General features: G+C 36.6%; 1 protein-coding gene across 1 annotated transcript; it reads left to right on the top strand.

The window, feature by feature from the left end:
* The first annotated feature begins 615 nt into the window (after window positions 1-615).
* spag5 (sperm associated antigen 5) lies at window positions 616-21,644 on the top strand. The gene is made up of 26 exons (XM_084401646.1): window positions 616-752; window positions 1,770-1,812; window positions 1,924-2,040; window positions 2,166-4,222; window positions 4,310-4,499; window positions 5,089-5,205; window positions 5,287-5,379; window positions 5,453-5,566; window positions 5,683-5,802; window positions 6,537-6,629; window positions 6,720-6,854; window positions 7,855-7,948; window positions 8,037-8,184; window positions 10,463-10,513; window positions 10,606-10,780; window positions 10,890-11,023; window positions 11,110-11,278; window positions 11,731-11,851; window positions 12,073-12,156; window positions 14,234-14,360; window positions 15,348-15,480; window positions 15,634-15,714; window positions 15,827-15,976; window positions 16,297-16,371; window positions 21,265-21,345; window positions 21,440-21,644. Exons 2-26 carry the CDS (start codon window positions 1,786-1,788, stop codon window positions 21,509-21,511), a joined length of 4,758 nt encoding a protein of 1,585 aa, XP_084257772.1. The 5' UTR covers window positions 616-752; window positions 1,770-1,785; the 3' UTR covers window positions 21,512-21,644.
* The last annotated feature ends 325 nt before the right edge of the window (window positions 21,645-21,969 follow it).

Below are 21,969 nucleotides of genomic sequence, written 5' to 3'. Positions count from 1 at the left end.
CTTCATTACTACAGTCTTCAGTGTCACATCACATGATCCTTCAAAAATCATTCTAATATCCTGATTTAGGTTTCAAGAAACAGGTCAGATGATGTTTTTTTTTTTTTTTTTTTTTTTTTTTTTGCTGTTTAATGCTTTGTAGTGACTAAAACTAGTCATTTTTGCCTTGGTGTTCCTTACACCCTCCAATGCTTCAATATACTGACAAAGCTCAAACTTAAATTTGACAAAACTAGGTGTAATTTTTGACCATCGACATTTATTTCTGTCTAACTGACTGTATACAATAACGACACACGGACGTTAACCTCCAGGGGGCGGTTGGAGAACTGTAAAACAGGGAAATAAAAAGTCCTATCCTCAAAAATGGCAAACGTGATAGCAGTCTACAGAACTCATTCTACGTTGTGCAAATAATGTTCTATGATCTAAATGGGTTTCGTAAAAAACAAAAACAAAAAACAAGAAGAAAGAATGCCGTAAGGAAATTAAAGAAAATAATGATTTCACAACAGTCCAGTAGCTAGCACTGTACACAGGGCATGCGCATTTCCAGTGAACCAAAGAAGAAGAAGAAATGCGTTTCCGTATGTCACGTGGTGTTTTTTACCCAATGAGGCGTTTGTGCGTTTTATTTTGAACGTCGTATTGGCGGTTAAGTCGATAACGTTAATCTTGTGTGTGTATTGATAGTACTTAAGTCAGAATCAAAATAAGCAGTAACGTTAATAAAGCGCTTATGAGACGCAAAGGTAAGAATTAAAGAAGGAACATGCTTTATTATAAATGTAATCATTAATAATATTTTGTGTTAGTCGATGTCGTTTGTCCAATTTACTTTATTATACTGCAAAATAAAGACTGTGTTTCAGAACTTACCGAGTTAACTTGTATTTAAGCAGCATTTGATATTCAAACTGTGTTTGACACAGTCTGCTGGGCTGGCTAACGTTAGGCGTTGAGACACCGCCAAAGTTGACTTTTCTTGAGAGGATGCAATCAGTGTTATTTATGTCTTAATGCTGATATATATCTAGCTGCTATAAAGAAATCAAGCAGCACAACTACTTAAAAATGTACTCTCTGTAGAAACGTTAACCTAATTTCAACAATTTCTTAAGCAGATGTGAGAAATGGGTGCAATAAATGACAGACCTCCGATGCAAAAGCCTCTAAAAGCAACCTATGTCAAAAATGAGATAATAATATTGAGTGAATGCTTTCCGCACACATAGTATAACTTACGTTCATGATCATACTTTCATTTCAAGCTCACTAAATCCCAGCCTCAGTCCATTCAGAAATTAGGTAGAAACCTATAACGTTAACGTTACATAGGAGCCTGATAAAATGTTAATATTAAAGAAAAAAAGTTCGACGGACTTAGAGGCTTTTGCATCTGAAGTCTTCATATAATTGTATATTTAACTTCAAAGCAATGTAGCCTAGTTATCTCGGCTTGTAGTTAATGTAAGCAAGATTTATATTAAAAAAAAAAAATTATATTATAAAATATATAATAAATATTCTAAATAGAAATCTAACCTTCCCTTAAGATTTGCTTATTACTGTTGTTTGCTTATGATATGCTCTATTTACATATTCATCAAACTCTTGTCAAAATGAAATCAACGACTTTTAAAAATGGCTGATTTAGCTATTGTGTTTACTTGACGATGATAATGGAAAATCGTAATGTCAATTATTTTTTTATGTTCTTTGAGAAGATCTTGTATCATGACCTGTGCTTAATTATTTTGTGATTGCAGATATTAATCTAAAACCATGTCATATGTCAGTGGCTTGTCAAATGTGAGTACTTCATGCCCATGCATATTTTAGCTATAAAAATGAATCTATTGTTCTCACCATCAGTATGACAGTTTGAGCTCTAGGAATAAAGGTTTTTGTTCTGTATTTCAGCCCAGATCAGATAGAGTTCCGTTCAGAGATGTACAGAATGAACTGCTTAATTTGCAGGACACTCCAGCTCTGATGCTTAAACATGTGTCGATACATGAGAGGGACCCTAAAATGAAGGTATGAAGTCATTGGTTTTCTGATTTCAGATCACTTGCTTTATCTTTCAACCTTCTGTGATGTCTAGTTCATAGGAATAAAAATAAGAAATGTTTCTATTATTGTGATATTTTGATTTCCAACAGCATGAAGTTGTCCCTGATGAAAATCCAAGCTTAACGATTACACCAGAGGTCCAAAATGATGGGCAAGTTGTTGGTGCCACTGATGAACATCAAGATGTCATGTTAAAATCCTTTGTGTGTCTTGAAGGAGAAGTGGTAGTTGAGGATGAACCTGTAAAGTCAGATGAGTCTGTTCTCATCAGTCGTCTGGCACTGGAGGATAATGACCCACTTGACCCAAATGAAACCGCTGAAGCCGAGGGCATAGAGGATAATCAGACCAGTCCAGAGCATGTTGATCATCCATACTATTATAGGAGCAGGTCGACCGGTTCAGATTCTTCATCCATACTGTATCAGGAGGAAGAGGTTTCCACCTGTGAGCTTGGCAATGTCACATTCAAATCCCTCATGTGCTTAGGTGGAGAGATTCAGGTTTCGGGTTGCTCCGCCATCTCTAATGAATCGATTCTCACAAAGAATCTAACATCAGGAAATCAGTCACAATGTAAAAATACTCCTGTTTCTAAAGTGGACACAGAGGCTGAATCAGTAAACCCTCAACCTTTGGGCCATTCTTACTGTATTTGGAAGAACCATGTGCCTTTATGTGAAGATAGTAGCACTATCAGTACAGTCACTGCTGATGACGCTTCTCAGTCAACTCTCGAAGACATTGGAGGTACTCCGTGCAAGCCTAAAAACACAGTGAGTCTTAACAATCACAAGAACACTGATCTCTCTGAAGGATGTTATGGCATGTTAAGCAGAGAAGAAGAGATCACATTTAAAAGCTTGTGCTGTTCTGGGGTTGAAATAGAAATTGCTGATTTATCCAAGGTGTTAGAAATGTCTGTGCTCATGGAGAATCTTGCTGAAGAACAAAGTCTGCTTTGTTTAAATGACATCAGTGAAAATGACGGTCAAAGCTTTGCTGCTTTGGCACCTGCAAACAAGCATGTTGACCACATGTACTGCCATACTAAAGAAAAGTCACAAGTCCTAGATATATCAAGTACTGAAAATGAGGTCTGTTCCAAGTCACGGCTTTCCTCAGCAAGTATTTTGGAAAAATCTGGAAATACAATTGGTTCTACAACATCAACTATTGGAAACATAGAGAAAATATATGAATCGGACACGTGCCATGAAATGGAAGGATCAAAGACGGTTGCAAGCAAGGAGTCAAGCCAACACTTGTCAGCACTGAATGGTGAATATAAAATGGAAAGTACAAATGCTGTACTGTTAAGTGATAATAATGACAAACTTAAATTGCCCAAGGATGACTCTTCTGTCATGACTGAAAATAAAGTGGAGCATCTTGATCAGCAGTTTCTGCCAGAAAGGACCATCGAAGTTTCACTTTCTGAGGAAATCCTTTGTCCTCAAGGTCCCTCTTTTGAAAATGTTGCCCATAAAGCCAGCATTCTCAAATATAAGACACTGGATTTAAAGGATGAGGAGAGCCACCCAGAGATTGAAGTTTTGCGGTTGTGTAATAGATCTGGTGAAGCTGTCTCAGTTCATCAAGATCTTCCTAGTGCTCTTGTTCTGACAGGTCCCTGCACTCCAAAGACACCCACCCTAAGCAGGAGTGTTTTGAATAACCACACAGCCGAACACATATTGAGCCATCTGTGGCCTGAACTCCCGGAGAGTCCCATGTCGCCTCCACTCTTGAACTCCACATCCCTGGCCAATGCTTTGAGCTATACACCTGTTCTTCCAGACCCACCCAAGAAAAAGGGTGTGGAACCTAAATGGGCTTCTGCAGACCATCATAAGCTGTTGAATGCCCCTCCTATTGTGGGCAATGGGCCTCTACAGGAACAGCTCATACAGATGGCTGAACTGTTAATGGCTGCGTCAGGAAAGGTGGTTGTTCCAGCTTCAGCACCAGTGAATCACCACAATGCCTTAGTGGGCACTTCTCCAATTGCGATGCGTAGTGCTTGTGTGTGGAGAACCCCAGTTCAACTGATGGAGCGGAGCGTTAATACTTCAGGAGGCGTGGAGATTTTAAAGGAAGTTTATGTTTCTGATGCCAGCACGTCAACAGACTCTCTGCTGTGGAAGTAAGTTAAGATAAGCAGATAAGCATGAATCATTGACTCATTTGTTGATGTGATCTATATTGTCTCTGTGTGACTTTTTCTTTGAAGCCTTACTCCTGGAAATCTGGAGCATTTATCTAGATCAGAGCTGGAGCAGAGACTGACTTCAACACTCATCATGGTGGAGGTTCTTTCCCAGCAGCTCACTTCTGCACGGGCACATAATCCGAGCAAAGACACTTCTCCATCTGGTCTCAGAGATAAACTCATCCAGACGGACCACACTGAGCTCAGACAGGTAAGAACCCCCACAGCTAACATGCGTTGTATCCAGGTATGATGGCAAGTTTCCGGCACTTCCAGCTGGGCTAGGCTGGTCAATAAAACTAATATACATACATACATACACACACACACACACACACACACACACACACATATATACATAAAAATTACATACATTATTTTTATTTTTACACAGAGATTGGTAGGTCTATTAGTTAAATCTGTTGACTTTAGCAGTCTTTGTTGCATTATATGCCAACGGTGACAGTTCAAAAATGGAAAAAAGCACGAAAAAAGCACTTTTCGTGAAGAAAAAAGCACTTCACGAATAAACTCGATATTCGATTCGATTTGGTAGGCCTATGTATTTCATAGAAAATTGTGTCTAGTACTATATAAATTACAAAGGTTTAATTTGCTTCTTTATTTCAAACGACCCGACCGACCGCGATCCTAATATCATTAAAAATATTTTTGGATGACTCGTTCGTAACCGCGGGTAACCGCTCATTTTGCATCAACTCGCGCAACTCTCTCTCTCTAAAAAAAACCTCTGAATATGTATTGTTTTAATTTTTCTTTATCTTGTCTTTATATGCCAGAATGGGACATACAGAGATTTGTATGGGACAGCACTGGAGAGAATTCAGAGTCTTGAGCATGATCAGGAGGTTCTTCAAAGTTTATTTAACAGCATTCAGTCAATGCGGGTTGGGATGGTGAGACATTTCTCTTAATTTTTCAAAGCTATACTTACATCTAAAAATTAAAATGCTTAAAATGTTATAATTCTTCTACAGAATTCATTTAAGTCAAGCACAGAGGATGCCATCTTCAAAATGAAACAGATTGGAAATACTGTTAATGTTGATCAGGAAACTTTATCTAGACAGGTAAGTCAAAGAGCTTCATAGAAGATATTTGCCAAGGATTCACAGCTCATAATAATAAGTCTGTGTTATGTAGGCCAGTCAGATGAAGTCTCTTTATGGGAGGTACAAGGAAACGCTCCATAGGATGGAGCAGAAGATGAAAGACATGAGACATCGCATGGATGATTCTCTAATGGAGAAGGAAGCAGTGAGATGACATTTTATTGGTTTTGCTGAAGCTTAAGAACACTATTTTTTTTATGAATATGCTGTTGATCTTAGCCTATCCTCTTATCCTTTTGTTCAATTGTTTTTGTTTGTCAGGCCTTTAGTGTAACGCAGCAGCTGAGGAATTACCATACTGCTCAGGTGGCCGAACTAGAGCACACTATTGGGTCTCACCAGGAACTGATGTCAGGCCTCAAACTGGCCTACCCATCACTGGTCTGCTCATATTGCTTGCATCACTGCCTCAATTTATATAAAATATAATGTTCCCATTAGCTTAACTCTTTCCCCGCCAGTGTTTTTTGTTGTTGTTTGTTTTTTTGTTGCCAGCCAGCTCCAGCATTTTTTTTTATTTTATTTCTTATTTCACAAAATTCGTATGGTCCCCACTCCCCAGAATAGTTTGTTTTCTGAATGTCTTAACATACAATATAACAAAAGAAAGAACAGAGCCTCTGCTTAAAAAAAATGCATTATTTTTTATCAACACTTGTGGGTACGTTTCATAAAACATTTTGAACAAAAAGCTGAGAAAATTGCGTTTTTAGTCCGGATCGGATTCAAAACATAGATGGAGTAGATAGAGTCCATCAACAGCCCTAAAACTTGCACAGTTGTGTACCTCTTGGGTTTGACATTTAATTCGGTAACGTTGGGCAGTTTTGATTTATATGCTGTTGGATGTTTGATGATCACGTTAGCTTACATGTGTGTAAGCAATCTTCTGTCACTTGTTTCTGACAAGTCTTTGCTTGTTTTTGGATCCGGAGATTCTGTACTATTTCAGAAAATGTATAACAGCGAAAGCGGGGAAGCGTTGTCATAAATGATGGAAATTCTGGTGGGGAAAGAGTGACTACAGACAGTCTTGGCATGATTGTTTTGCATAATGCATGCTTGAATTTGTGTGTCATTTCCTTGTATTCTGAATGTGAATTTTGTAAAACAAGGTTGATCTGAGCAAGTCCTACATGGAATCCATCAGTGCAGCGAATGTCCATTTGAGAAGGAAGCTTGAAGATGACATGAGCTTGTTAGCGGAGGTAAGACTTTACATTGAAAATGACATGCAAAGACTGACTCAACCTTTAAATAGCAAAGTAACAAATTTGCCTCCTTTCCTCCATGGGAAGCTGAGAAAGGCTCAAGAGCTGGTTCAGAGGATAAACCCAGTGCTTCACCAGCTCCATCAGAGGACTACCACCGCCGTGGAGCACAGCAAGCAGCATCTGGCAATGAGAGACAGAGCCATGGAAGAGAGAAACCTGGTTAGGCATTTACCACTGAAATGAAACGAAAATTCTATCAGTATTTTTTCATACTCAGTGTCATGCCTGTTAAACCTTAAAATAGACCCCCAAAACCACCAAGAAAATAGTCTGAAGCTATATGATAGCTTTGTGCGAAGAACAGACGGAAATTTGTGAGGAACAGATCCAATGATGTTTTTATTTTAAAATCAGACCATTTCATTTTGACCAGCTACTGCAGGTTAAGATAAAGTCACATTTACCATTGTCTGCGAAGCAGGTGAAATCCAGTCATTTAGGAATCCATGCAATCTGGAATTTTGTGTGAGGGCAATGGTTCTCCCCATGCAGATTTCACAACTGGATTAAGGTGGTCATGCAAAATCGCTACATTGACCAAGAGAAAGCTGCTTGGTTTGAAAGTGACTGACTTGATTTGTGAGCTGTGATTCATAGATTGCTAGACTATTGACAATAGAAAATGGGCCTTTTTGCATGTAAAAATTTGTAGAAATCTTTCTGATTTGACTGCATCTTTAGATGCAGATTTTTCGCTTTCCACTGGCATCACTGCTGCTTGCTCATAATTTAAATAACGTCATTGGTTCTCACACATACCGAAAGACTATTGAGCTTCTAGTCTTTTCTCTGCATCTCCATAGACTTTACAGATTCATTATTTAAAGTCATGACTCTGACAATACGCTTGTATTAATTTGCAATGTATTATGAAATGTATGTCATTCAGCCCTGCAGCACATGATCAATCCAATTTGCTTTTCTTTTGGACTGAATGTCTGTCATTTTTCATTCTAAAGCATTAGTTTCAATAAATGGGTACTGGGTAGGTGAAAGCTTTGTGTTGTGAACGTTAAGAGTATGTATATATATATATATATATATATGAAAATATATTTGAAAAAAGAGAGCGCAAAATCTTTTTTCCATAGAACTTTATGCATTTATTTTAAATGCAGTCTCTCTTTCTTTAAACGGTTACGTGTCTGTAAATCCCCAGATGGAAAATGATCTAGAGCATGTGAGTTCAAGCTTGCATGATGCCAGTCAACAGATTTCAGACTTGAAGATGCAGCAGACCATCATGACTTCAGGTGTGATAGTGATTTACTTTTAATTGGCTTATTCCCTGTGTAGTCAAAGGTGAGCTTTTGCTTGATTTTGCTGTGTGTGTTTGTTCAGAGTTGTCAGTGCTGAGGGAGCAGCTGAATCAGGCAGAGAAGGAGCATTTTCAGCTGAAGAGGAGAAGCACAGAGCTCTCAGCCACTGTAACATCTACGCTTGCCTCGTACGCCTTCCTAGAACAGACCCTCGCCTCTGAGACCAGCAAGTATGTTAGCAGAAATGCCTTTTGCCTTTTGGTTGACTAAATTGGTGCTGAAACTCACCTAAATGAATGGATGCAATTCAGAATTTTGGTCACACTTTAGATTAGGGTACAATTCTCACTACTAACTAACTATTCACTATGACCTTTGCCCCAATAAACTCCTAATTACTACTTATTAATAGTTAGTAAGATAGCCTAGTTGTGAAGTTTAGGTATTGGGTAGGATTTAAGGGATGTAGAATATGGTCATGCCGAATAAGGCATGAATATGTGCTTTATAAGTATAATAAACAGCCAATATTCTAGTAATATGCGTGCTAATTAGCAGCTAGGTAAAAGTGAGAATTGGACCCTAAAAGTGTTTCCTGAATTTTTACACATAACAATTATGCTTATATGTTGATTTTATATGTTTATACTACAATCAAGAGCAGCGGGGGCCGTGCTTAAAATTATGTAAAACAAGCCAAACATGCATTAAAATAATCCAAAAGAACTCAAAATATATTTAAAAAAAGAAATTATATTTCTCAATTCATCCTGATTCATGATTAATTCATGATTCTAGAATCATCCATGTCATATAAATTAATAATAATCTTATAACTACCATATGCATTTTTGTACTGAATATACATTTTTCTAGTTATGCCAACTCTGACTTCAGTGTGCTGTACACTGCACTGTACTGTGTATAAATGTAAGCATATTTTTTTAAATCCTTATCCAGTAAATCTTGAAAAAACTGTAAAACTCATGGTGTCTTTGAAAATCGTTGTGGACAAAGTCAAAATTGGTGAGAAGAACAACTTTTCTAGAGTATATAATCTTTGCTTTAAGTGTTATCATCAAACATCGAATATTGTAGTGTACAGTATACAAGATGGATAATTGCTTAGTATATTTCAAATCAGGCACAGAAATGGAGTTCTGTTAAAATCACTTATTCACATGCTTGAGAATGCCTGCACAAAACAAGCTACAAAATGTATACCTTGGATCTTTAGTGATTCGGGTCGTCATTCACTGCCCTCCTCCTTATTTTTAAGTTAGACATCAACCTTCTTAGTATTCCTCAATCAATTCATTATAAACAATATATCAAGAAAAAAATGTCCGATGTCTGATACACAATGATGAAGTGACGTTTCACTCATATTTGCCACAGGCAGAAAACAAAAGAATTGGAAGTATCATCAGCAACACTTGAAATGGCGCAGTGATTTACTGCAGAGCAAGTACTGAACGCAATCAGATATTAGTGTCACTGTCACTTGATGGTGGATCTGCTGAAAAAGCTGTCAGCTATCAAAATATTGATTTTAAAGATGTTGAAAATGATAGTTTTGAGAATATGTTTGAGATCGCGAATATGAGCCAGATGCTGAATGTATTGGGAAATGACCTCTGACGAGGACAGTGATGATGGTATAAAACATCTGCTCAAACTGAACCCTTCAAAGCTCCAAAAGGAAACAAAATATGCTTTATTTTATTCTTCTGTAATTTTTACTCTAATATCAGGAGAGTTTTAGATTATCGCGACAGGTAGAGATCCATCCGTGTTAGATATAGATGTGGGTCGCTAAAGACCTGAACATGTAATAATGATTGCTGAAACATTCATACATTTAAGGGTAAATCTAACATCTAATTTTACATGTTTAGATGTATTCATCATGGGTGCAGTTTAGCAGACACTTTTATCCAAAGTGACTTAAAGATTAGGAGATCAATAGAACTAATCAAACCAACAATATGCAAGTGCTGTGACTAGTCCCAGTTAAGGTCATTGCATTGAGTCCGAAATCTGTGATTCGTATTTGTGATATGGTGGCTCTGAATTGTCAAAACACCTCTGAAAATGCTTGCTACGGATGCGAAAAAAATAAATACAACCTCATGGTTTGTTAATCATGCTTACACACTGCCTCCGAAACTTTCGTCTGCCAAAAAAACCCCAATCGGATCGGTTTCATTTTCTTCGTTTTTCGCATCCGTTGTAAGCATTTTGAATGGTGTTTTGACAATTCAGAGCCACCGAATCACGAATACGAAAAAATACATACGAAAATTTCGGACTCAATGTGCAAGGACCTTTAGTCTAGCACAGTACATGCAGCAAGGTTTTTTTTTTTATTAAATAGATATATAGAATAGTAAGTGTTCGTACCGTATTAATGTGTCAAGTGTTGATTAAAAAAAAAGATGCTTCTTCAGCCATTCCTTTGAAATTTTTATTTAGTTATTTTCTATCATTTAATTTTTTCTACTTTAGGTTGCAGCAGTCAATGTATGATGCGCAGCAAGCTACTGAGAGAGCAAACTGGTATAACTTCACAATTTAATTCCTCTTTTGTTTCTTGTTGTATAAATAACGTACAAAAATTTACTTTTTAAATATAAAAATGCTTTTGGCAGTCTTGAAGAAGCTCTAGAAACATCCAGGAAACAGCTAGAGGAATATGAGGATGCTCTGTCACAGAGAGAAACCCTGATTAAAGAACTCCACACTGAAGCTGAGGTTCATCGCCGTCAGCTCGGTCAACTGGCTCAGCTGCAGACTGAACTCTGCAGTGCAAAAGAAATGAGTGAAGTGAGAAAATATTACAACTTTCACCATAAAACATTGTTAGTACATGTTCACAATACCTTTGCCATGCCAGGTCCTCTCACAATATCAGATATTTGTTTTGTTCTATCAGTTCCTGCAGGCAGAACATGTACTGGCACGGGAACAGATGGAGGAAAGTGAGAGATATCTGCGGTGCCACTTACAAGGCCTCAGGGAGAGAAACCTGGAGTGTGAAGACCTCAAACTAGCACTGGAACAACTGCGGTACAGCATATTCTTTTCTACCCGTTTTAGAACAAATTTGTCCGAATAAATGGCTTTTTTTCTGATGCTGTGCTGCATCCTCTAAGGTTTGAGAAAGAGTCCCTTCAGGAAGAGCTGGACAGCACACGAGACAAAGCTCGCAGTATGTTGCTGGAACAAGGAGAGCAGATGGCTCAGGCCTCTAATGATGTCATGCTCCTTAACCACAGAGTTTGCTGTCTCACTAGTATCTTAAAGGAATCCCTAACCTCCAAGGTCCTTATGCTTTAAACTCATCATACTTTTCTTTGTATCATTTCGAAAGGGTGTTTTTTTTATTTTATTTTTAAGTTTTAGTTTTCATTTTATTTCATTTTCAAGTAAAGGAGGGTTTTTTTTTTATTTTTTTATTTTTTATAGTTTGTTAACATACAATAACGATGCTGGTTTGTAAGTTTGCACTTACTATGGAAGTATATTTCAGTTACACAGAAAAGTTTAAAATCAGAAATGACCTAATGAGTAATCTTTATTACAAATCCATAATATATTCCATGAATATTATTGTCATATTTCAGAATATTAGTTTTTTTTAGTGCTCTCCTCCCTTCTGCTCTGGTTGGCTCTGTGTACTGTAAAGTAAAAAAATTACTTAACTTGCTTACACAACTTTTTTTTGGTTGTTTTTGAAATAAATAACATTGTTTTGCTGTCTTGCCATTGCTCAGGAGTCAGAATGCTCCGATAAGGCACTGCAATCTCGACATCCCTCCAGCTCTTTTGTGGATTCTGTTATGGTGGCCATGATGAAGACACAGGAACCTGAGGCAGAGTCTCCTGAGGATTCAGGTGTGTTAGTGTTTGGTGCTTGTTTTGCCTTATTAGTTATTTGCATTATTATAATGATGCATCATTTATTGAGGACAACCTTCTATTTTGTGTGAAAGGTTTCTGGATACAAAACTAAAACCTAATCACAAACAGTGTTTGTGTTTGGATGTTGTGGTGAATCAAAAGGCCTTATAAGTAATCTATAGGCCTATGGATTGTTTCTATCTAATGTTTTGCAGAGGAGAGGGAGGTGCAAGATGGCATTGGCAGTGAAACCAGTGCTTTTACCCGAATACCCCCAACTACTCACACTGAAGTGAAAGGTATATTCATTACCGGATTATAACAGTCATATATCAGAACTCAGGTTAGATCTAAACTAGGGCTGTCAAGTTAAATTAGATTTTTTTATATTCGTCAAACTGAAAATAAAAATCCACATTTGAATGCAAAAACGTTGCATTCGAATTGTAGGTGTGCATCAGGCAGTGGTGCACAAGATGCAATGATGTCATTGTTGCGGCTTTTGTTTTCGTTAGCCTATCCAGTTGAACCCGCTAGATACAAAACATAGCAGAAATAGAGAAGCTCAATGCGGAAAAGATTTTGGTTACGTCAAAATCGTTCACACAGAACACATTTTCCATGCTGCTTTTTCATCGTTTTCTATGTAAACAGGTGCTAGACGGACATCTTTGACAGTTGCACTCGCGTCTCACAAGAGAGCCCCATTTTTAGAAAGCCATGTAGAGTTAAAAGAAGTTCAACTTCTAAAAAAAAGTCTTGTTTTTTTTTTTTTTTTTTTTCACTGCATTGTCATGTTTTTAAATGCAAAAAAGTGTTCTTTGTATTCATTTTTGCATTAATACATGATTCTGTTACATAATTATTTATGCAATTTACAAAATTATATTTTATTTATAAAAGTTAGTTTAATCTTTAAGCACTTTTTTTTTACAGTCATGTTATTTCATTGCTTTGAATAAACGATTTAATGTGGTGCATTAATTTTGCTCACTGCGCCCTCTTGTGGCCTCAGGAGACAAGCCAAAAGCTTTTTTTCCCCTTTAACTTAAATGATGTCTTGCTACAGGCCTCCCCGTTTGTCTAGGGTTTGGAGTAACAATTATTGTAAGTTAAAAGAAAAAATAATAAATATAACGAAAAGGTCTGACGGTCACCTCAATCCTTTGATCCAGAAACACAACAATGATCTTTTGAGAATCATTTTTTCAATGATTCTCAAAAGACTCTCAGTCTCTCTAAATCCCTCCTTTCCGAGAGCTTTCTCTGCTCTGATTGGCCAGACAGCCCAGTCTTTTGTAACTGGTCTACTGCTTACAGCGCCTGTCGTCAGAAATAAAATGCCGCTCCGGGGGCGTCCTCAGTCCTCAGCGATTGTACACACTGTAAAGACAGTAAAGACAAAAATGATTTATTGTAGTGGACATGCGGGAACTATATTATTAACTGTATCTTAACAGCGCGTGCGTTAGCCGAGCACTAACATGAATGACTGATGTAACAGTAAAGTTTGTAAAACAAATCTCGCTCCATCCTTTATCATTACTAATATTAACTTTAGTACTCAAAGCAGTAGGTATATATATATATATATATATATATATATATATATATATATATATATATATATATATATATATATATATATATAATATTCTACATTAATAATTAATCATACTTACAGTTTGTCATTCAGAGGAACAAGTTGGTCCAAATAAAGGGGGCACTGTCCCATCCTTAAGGAATAAGCTTTTTGTAAATTCCATTTAAACCTCACAGAGATTTGAGAAGCAATCATCAAAAGGTTATACTGCTGTTGTATCGCTGTGGTCATTTTAAACACTGACCCTTTACATCCTCATCCTTTTGAAGTGTTTACAAAGAGAATTTGCTTTTGCAGAGCAGAGCAGAAAACAGTGTCTTCTCGACATGCACACAACACTGCTACAGTGTTTGAGGGCGAGTAAAAGTAGATTGTAAAGTAGATAGTTTGCGGGCATTGTGCAAATGTGTTACCCAGTGACGTGTAGCCGTAACAAAGTGGGATTCTAATTACTGACGACTCATTTAGGAGGTTCAGAGTCGATTCATTATTTTGAGAGACTAACTTTTTTATCGTGCACTTCCAGCTTTACAACCTTGCAGATTGTTTAGATTCACAGACAGCTACATTATGAATTGCATGAAAGGTAATATTCGAAAAAGCATAATAGGCCGGGGCACTTTAATTTGATTGAAAACAGCTCAAAAATAACAAAATAGAAATCAAATAAACAGCTGAGTCTTACCTCACTCCCTGTCAAACATAAACATAAGCAAAGTTCAAAGAAAATAGCATATCTACATTTAATGATGTCTATTGTCATGTGTTCTCAGAGGAGAGCCGGAGCCATGTGTTGGAGCTGTTGTCTGATTTTGGTGAGGCCATCTCAGATCTTCAGTTAACCATAGACCAACTGAGAATCCATAAAGACACAGAGCAGCAGACTCTGAAGCAGACCATGTGAGTTACTCAAACTCAGATTTACTCAGAAATGCTCATTGTTCCAAGGGGACAGGAGAAGGGCTGGCTGATGAAGTTAGTTTTCTGATGTACTTGGTTAAAATGCGACGCCTGCTAATGTGAAAGATTTATATATAACATGCATATAAATATATAACATTTAAAATGTATTAAACAGTTTTGCCTTTTTTTTTGTGCCTGGGATAAATCAGACAACTTTTTTTAATTGTCATTACTTACTCACCCTCATGTCATTCCAAATCTGACATTTCTTCTGCACAACACAGACGATATTTTGAAGAACATTGGTAACCACTTTTTCCATGTAATGGGCACCAAAGACATGAGTGCGAGTATAAGATGACTTTTATTTTTAGGTGAAATAATTCTTTAATATAGTGTAAGTGAGCACAAGCCACAAATGACACACAAACAGACTCTTTCATATTTTGCAATTTTATTTAATATTATATAGGTTTTGGGGATAGAATAGGCCTATACAGTTTGGACAGTATAAAAAAAATGGAGAGTCCCCATAAAACATGAAAACATAACATGCTTTTTTCTTTACTTTTTTTGTATAAAACCTGTTTCTATGTAAAAAAAACCCACACATTTTACCGGGCTTATGCTGTATGATGTGGTTGAGAGGAATTTTTCATAGCTATTGCATTTTATTACGTAGTAACAATTTTAGCATTTCCATTTTGCATAAAATAACAGCAAGTGAGTAATTAAATGTTGCTCTTGTGATTTGAAATTTATAAATGCTTCATAGAGTGTGAACATAAATCAGTTGGAGTGCAATCCCCTTCTCATATTCATTGTTGGACACCAAATTGAGGTTTTAAATGAATCGTTATTAATTGACAAGTCAGTTGTCACGCAACTGTTTTTATATGTATGGCAGTACAGGATTACTGAAAAGTCAGTGTTTACAAAGTCATCTTCTATGAGGTATTGCCTCACCCCAGCCTGCTGTTTCAGATGTGGCCTGCAGGAGGCGCTGCAGGAAGAGTCTCAGAGACGCACACTGGAGGTCTCAGAGCTGAAGGTGAATGTGGACCGTTTGCAGGCTCAGGTGGAGAAGGATGCTGTGGTCCTGCAGCAAAAAGCTCAGGTAAACGTTTATCTTGCTGATTACAAGCGGCATTTCATCAAAGTTTCAAAGTTGGTTTTCCAGGAGCAATGTTTTTTTTTATTCAGCGCTCAAGAATATGGAGCATAAGAAGATTGAATATGTGATTACATAAGTCTGTCTGTGCTTTTTAAGGATGAAAGAAACCTGAGGAAACTTTGCAGTGAGATGGAGGAAAATCTGGAAGCGGCGCACAAATACCGAGCAGAGAATAGTGTATGTACCCACAGACGTAATGCTGACTATATACTTAAAAAATTAAAATAAATCAGTGCTGTTGTTCAATTGTTGTATAGTAACTAGCCTTTGCTCTGGTTGTGTGAAACAGGAGTTGCGTCGAGAACTTGCTGATTTGCGTCGACTGGAACAGCAGGCACAGGTGGAGGCTCAGGTCTTGAGGGAGGAGCTCAACCGAACAGGTGTCCAATCATCAGCCAGTACCAATGCATTAGATGAAAGAATCAAACTGCTCAGAGAGGTATGGTAGTTTATCCAGTTTTTCCTGTGTGACTAGCACGAAACATTAAATAATACTAAACATAAGTTTCACTTTATACCCCCCAACTCTCCAGCTGTCCAAATCCTAGACTGGCTCACATGTAAAAATAGATTTTTCATTTAATGTCATTATGGAAAAATAATAATAAATAGAAATGAGTAAATTCACTATTTCTCATAGTTTGCAGTTCTCATTTAGACATGTCATGGACTCAGGATTTTAGAAATTTAAAAAAAAAAAAAAAAAATCAACACCCCATACACATTACATCACCCATGCACTATACATTCTGTTCTTAGGTTGAGAAGCTTAAGGCAAATTTAATGGAAACTGAGGAAAATCGTACTAAGGTCTTGGAGAGGGCAAAACGACATGTAAGTCTTACCTGCTTTATTATTATTATTATTATTATTATTATTATTATTACATTTATATTAGTTTTCCTATAGAAGCTATGGAAAACAGTGCTATCTGTGTAGAACAGAAAATGTAGGCTACAGTATGCATTTTCTTTTTTTTGTAATGATGATCAAATAAATGCTTTTTCTTTAAAGGGGTCCTATTATGTACTTTTACAAAGACTTGATTTTGCTTTTGGGATGTACTAGAATATGTTTTCATGCTTGATTGTTCAAAAAACGCATTCTTTTTCACATATTTTACATTATTACACAGGGAACCCAGTGAACCCACGGGTCCTTGAAATCCTTGAAAGTTTGTGAATAAAAAAAAAAAAGAAATTCAAGGCCCTGGAAAGTTTTTGAAAATTAACATGCATAGATACAGGTCCTTGAAAGTGCTTGAATTTATTTTGTGCAAGAAGGTTTCTGGAAAAAAAAATCCATATTATTCCCTCTGGTCCGCTAATGTGCTAGCTTGCTTGATTTGCGTTAGTTACATGCATTTATTCGTTATGTTACATGTTTCCCGCGTGAGGTACTTGTACGTGGCCATGACGTTCACGCGCGCACGAAACTACTACGATGGTACCTCGACGTTTCACAGACACACTGAAACATTGCAAAAATAGGCTGAAACGCGATGCCTGGAAAATACAAGTTTCAGGATATTTGGCTCTACAAAGAATGCTTGTTAAGGTAATGTAAACCCATAAGGCAAGAAAAACTTGAAAGCATATTCATACATATATCTTAAAACTTCTGGTTACATGAGCCTAATTATCTTCAATAAAATCCATGCAGTTAATATCAGATAATTTTAGGCCACGTCCACACGAAGCCGGTGCGTTCCCGATCCGATATTTTTTTTTTTCCTCGTTCTAAAAAAAAATTCCGTAAACACGGCGTCGTCTCAAGAAATATCTGCGTACACACGAAACCACTGAAACCGACTGAAAACGGTGTAGTATATATGCCAGACCAGTATGGGGCGCTGTAATTCTGCCACAGAGATACACTATACACGGAGAAGAAGACTTTGAGCATGCGCATAACCTTGCGCGCTGTATACGAACCTATGATACGAACCAAGAAGAAGAAGACAAAGATTATCGCTTTTTGCTCACCACAGTTGCAGAGAAGCAATAGATTTTGCTGTAATAAAGCTAGTAGGCTTAGTAGCTTCTGCAGCACGAATACGATCATATAAGTCCGCCTTTATTGTTGTTGCTGTTACTCGTGACACAGACGACACGTGATGTGATGACATCATCGTTTCACAAAATATACGGATTGGCTGTACACACGAAACCGCAAGGGTGTCGTTTTCAGATTTATCCACTTTGGGACCCGGTTTCAAAAAATAGCGGTTTCAGTCTCCCAAAACGCCGGATCCGTGTGGACGAAACGCCAATACGATAAAAAATTTATACGTATACAGCGAAACGCGTCTCCGTGTGGACGGGCCCTTAGAATACAGTATAGGATGAATATACCGAATATTCTTCAGTTTTATGCAAAACAGAAATATGACGAATAGAATATCAGATCACTGTCATATGGCCAAAAATAAATGCAAAAAATGTTTGACACATGAAAACTGTAACAATGTATCTTACAAGGTAACACGATGTAACCTTGCTCTCACTTGAAATGTGTCCCCACATTAAGTCCTTTAATTAGAGGGTATTGGACCTGGAAAGTTAACCAAGGCCTGGGAACCCTGATTACAACACCACCTCTCCCCATTCTGGCTCGAACACGCTGATTTCGACAAAGCCCCTCGTTCCGAAATACGAAATGTGCTGGGATTGGTCAGCTGGCCCAGTGTGTGGTGATTGGCACCACTTAGCGCGTGTTCGGGAAATGTCCCGCCCCTCCATAACTGCAAGTTCTTCTCTAGTGTAAATATTAATGATGGCGTCAATTTCAAACCAATTCGAGCCCAATTCAGACCTTGACAATGTTAACGAACAAGAGGATCGTGATTTCATGAACAGACTTTGCAAGCACAGATTCACAGGATGTTTCAGAGTGCTGTTTTTTGTAATTTTCTTATACATTATAGATACGATTATCCACCATTTAATCGTGATATTTGTCGGAAAACTAAGGTAACACAAACAGTAATGGATCACTAAACCATGGTTAATTTTGCTAAGGAGTGGTGAACAGCCTTGCAAAAGCGAGAGCTTACAAAAGCTACAGAAAATAAGCTTTTCTCCATAAAATGTGCAGCGCACAGATAAACATTTGGGTTTTAATGTTCAGGAACGGTGTTTAATAGAAATTTTAACCACACTCTTAAGTTCGTCAGCCTTTGGAAGATCAAACAAATACATTTTGGAAACGGGGTGGACAAAACAGTGTATCTTTGACAGCGACAAGACAACACTGTCTTCTCTAATGCAGCTCAACCAGGCCTTATCCCTTTTACTTGCGTATTCTGTGGGCGTGGATTATTTAAATGAGTAACATTATGACTACATAAGAAAAATCACATCGTAGTCAATGTTCCCTCTAAGGTGCGCGCGTGTGCGGCCGCGCACTTCTGATGCTGTGCAGAAAGAATGAAATGCCACGCAGAGGACAGATGCGAAATGTGTGGGGAAATCACATTTGATTGTAGTTTAAATTAGATATTCTCTGGACAACTGATATAGAGTTGGTGTCGCTATAGAGTAACAACCGGTAATTTCAGTTTACAGGTTTCATAGAAAGTCAAAGAGAATGATGTTGAGTGGCAGTGAGCCAAATCAGTCGCGGTAAAAAAATACTGTAATGTTTGCAGACCAAGTAGCTCAATACAGCGAAACTCGAAGACATGTGAAATAAAACGTCAAACCTCTGAGACATTTACAATTACACACCCACCAGGGATGTTTAGATGACTATAAAAGAGTTCACATACACATTTCTAAATATTTAGCTACTAGATCTATTTAAATGTTTCAGTTTGTTTTCGTATTATAATAATACAATATAATAAAATAAATCAAAGCATTTAAACATATATCACTTTAAATACTTCAATTAGTTTTTATATTATAATTGTTTTTTATATATTATAAGCCTAATAAAGAATTGATCTCAAAAGGGGATTGTTTAGAGCTCCTTGTCATTAAAAAGTTTGAAAACCCCTGATAAAGAAAATATGGGAATTCATAAGCAATAATAATAAAAAAAAAAAGTTCATGGTTTAATGCTGCCTGTAGCCAGTAATTGACTATCCAAAAACACTTCATTGTTGTCCCAAACCATGTCAGTCTAACTGCTTATTTTTTTTCGTACTCTATTATATTATTGTAAAGAATTGAACTGTCCTGCAGGAGACAGGACTGGTACAATTAACAGCACTGTAGGTAACCTAAAATGTGCTTAATTTAGTGACTTCTTAGTTTTTGCTTGTTTTCAAAAATATGAATACCACTAAGTTACATCAAGGGTCAAATAAAAAAGAAATGGCACATTAAAGTTAAGTTACAACTGCATGATGAAACCTTTTTTGTGTGTGTTTATGTACGCTGTACATGTCTGCTATCAAGAATGTTTTTGCTCAGGTGGCAAAAAATGTCCATCCAATAGAGAGAAAGCAAGACATTTTTTAGAGGGAACATTGGTTGTAGTCCGAACGAGCCGTTCGTTGCAGTTCTTGGAAAGTGGATTCTGTTAAATAAAATATCTTTGAGCTTTGTAACCTTGCAGATCTTTTTTATGCTCAGCAACATTACACACTACCTAAAGTGGAAAAAGTGGAAAAGCATAATAGGACTCATTTAAAAAAAAAACACACATTTAAGAATTGATCAGAAAAAAATGTATTTAACCCTAAAACTGGCAATGTGATCTGGGTGTAACACAGTTTTTGTCGTCTTTTTTGGGCCGTAAGAATGATTTTTTTTTTCATCAAATCCTTTTATCATTTATCACAGCCTGGTCTGTCTTGAGTATGCTGGTCACATGATTTGTTGAAAAAAATGTGTGATTAATTAGTCAGCCTGACCTAAATCCAACATGGCTGCCAGTGGTGCAGGACATTCAGATTTTGAGATAAGTAAATGTATATTAAACTTACTTTTATTTTGAAAAAATAATGCTAACATTAATTATGAACATTGTCTTAAGGTGCTGAAAAAGAAAATTTATAAAAATGTTGTTATTTAGCACGTTTTGAAATATATGTTACACCTGAGTCACATTGCCACTTTTGGGTATAAAAAAGGGATTAACTTTGTATTCATTTTTGTAACAATCTTTGTATTCCGGGGTGTTTTTTTTTTTTTTTACAAATTATAAAATGTACAGGTTAAACTGATACAGCCTGTCTGTCTTGAGTATGCTGGTCACATGATTTGCTTCAAGTTATCTGTGATCAGTTAGTCAGCCTGACCAAAATCCTTTTTTTTTTCTTTTTTTTTACCGTTTTACAAACAATTTTTTTAACCATTTTTATGGTAACGCAAGGTCCGATTTCAAAACGGGGTTCACAGGCTGAATCTTGAGTTTGTAAGCTTTCCAATGATATATATATTATGTCAACATTATATGAGTTGAAATCTAGGATATAATTGTTTTAAACATGCAATGGCAGTTACAGTTATAGATTTGGTCCTTTTTTTTTTTATACCCTAAACAGGCAATGTGATCTGGGAGTCACAACTCATAAAATCCAAAATACACAACATTTTTCAAAAATTCTTTTGGATATGATTTACTTAAGTCCAGATGATATAAAAAATGACATGAAATTATTTGTTGCTTATCATTTTCTACTCTTGCCTGTTTAAGGGTTAAATATACTTGAATGTCAATGTGTATTCACTTTTGATGTCATTTTAATTCTGTAATAAATGAACTGTGGTTTTGTAGCAAAGGGTTCATGCCATGAACCAGAGTAAACTGGAGAGAGAACTACATATGCTTGATGATATGATTGAAACAGTCAGGAAGGTAATGGAGACTTTAAAAAACTACATTTACATCTATCCAAAATACTGTAATTAATTGTACATTTTTTAACACTTTTTTTTTCTTTTATTGACAGACGTTGTCCTCTGTACCGGATCTTGTCAAGAGCTGTCCTGAACTACAAAAGCTTGTCGAATTTCTTGGATGAGTTTTTGAAAATTCTTAAATGTGTCAGTTTAATTTTTAAATGCATAATTGTTGAATAAACAGGCTTCATGTTTTCTTATCAATATGTTTTTATTTTAAGTAAAGAAAAATCTTCAGACATTACGCCTGGGGAAGTGTAGGTCAATCCGCTCACTGTGTAAGATTAATAAGTTCAATTAGTGTATAATGGACACATTTTGTTTAAAAAATTTGTTTTATTGTATTATATTAAAGGTCTGTACATGTGTATTAAACTATTATAGTTGTTATCAGGACGTCAGTAAAATTTTTTTTTTTTTGCATTTTAAATTCTTGTATTACAGATTGGGTTTAAACAAATTTATGATTGAATGCTTTTTGTAGGTGTTTACTCATAGTCTGAATCATATACATAAAGGCTGATTGATGAGCAGATAGTCAAGTAATTAATCATTGTTATTCTAATCATGCCAGTGCTTG

This window comes from Rutilus rutilus, assembly GCF_951802725.1.
Source record: "Rutilus rutilus genome assembly, chromosome: 2".
Taxonomy (NCBI): Eukaryota; Metazoa; Chordata; class Actinopteri; order Cypriniformes; family Leuciscidae; genus Rutilus; species Rutilus rutilus.
This window is presented reverse-complemented; position numbering and strand designations above follow the sequence as displayed.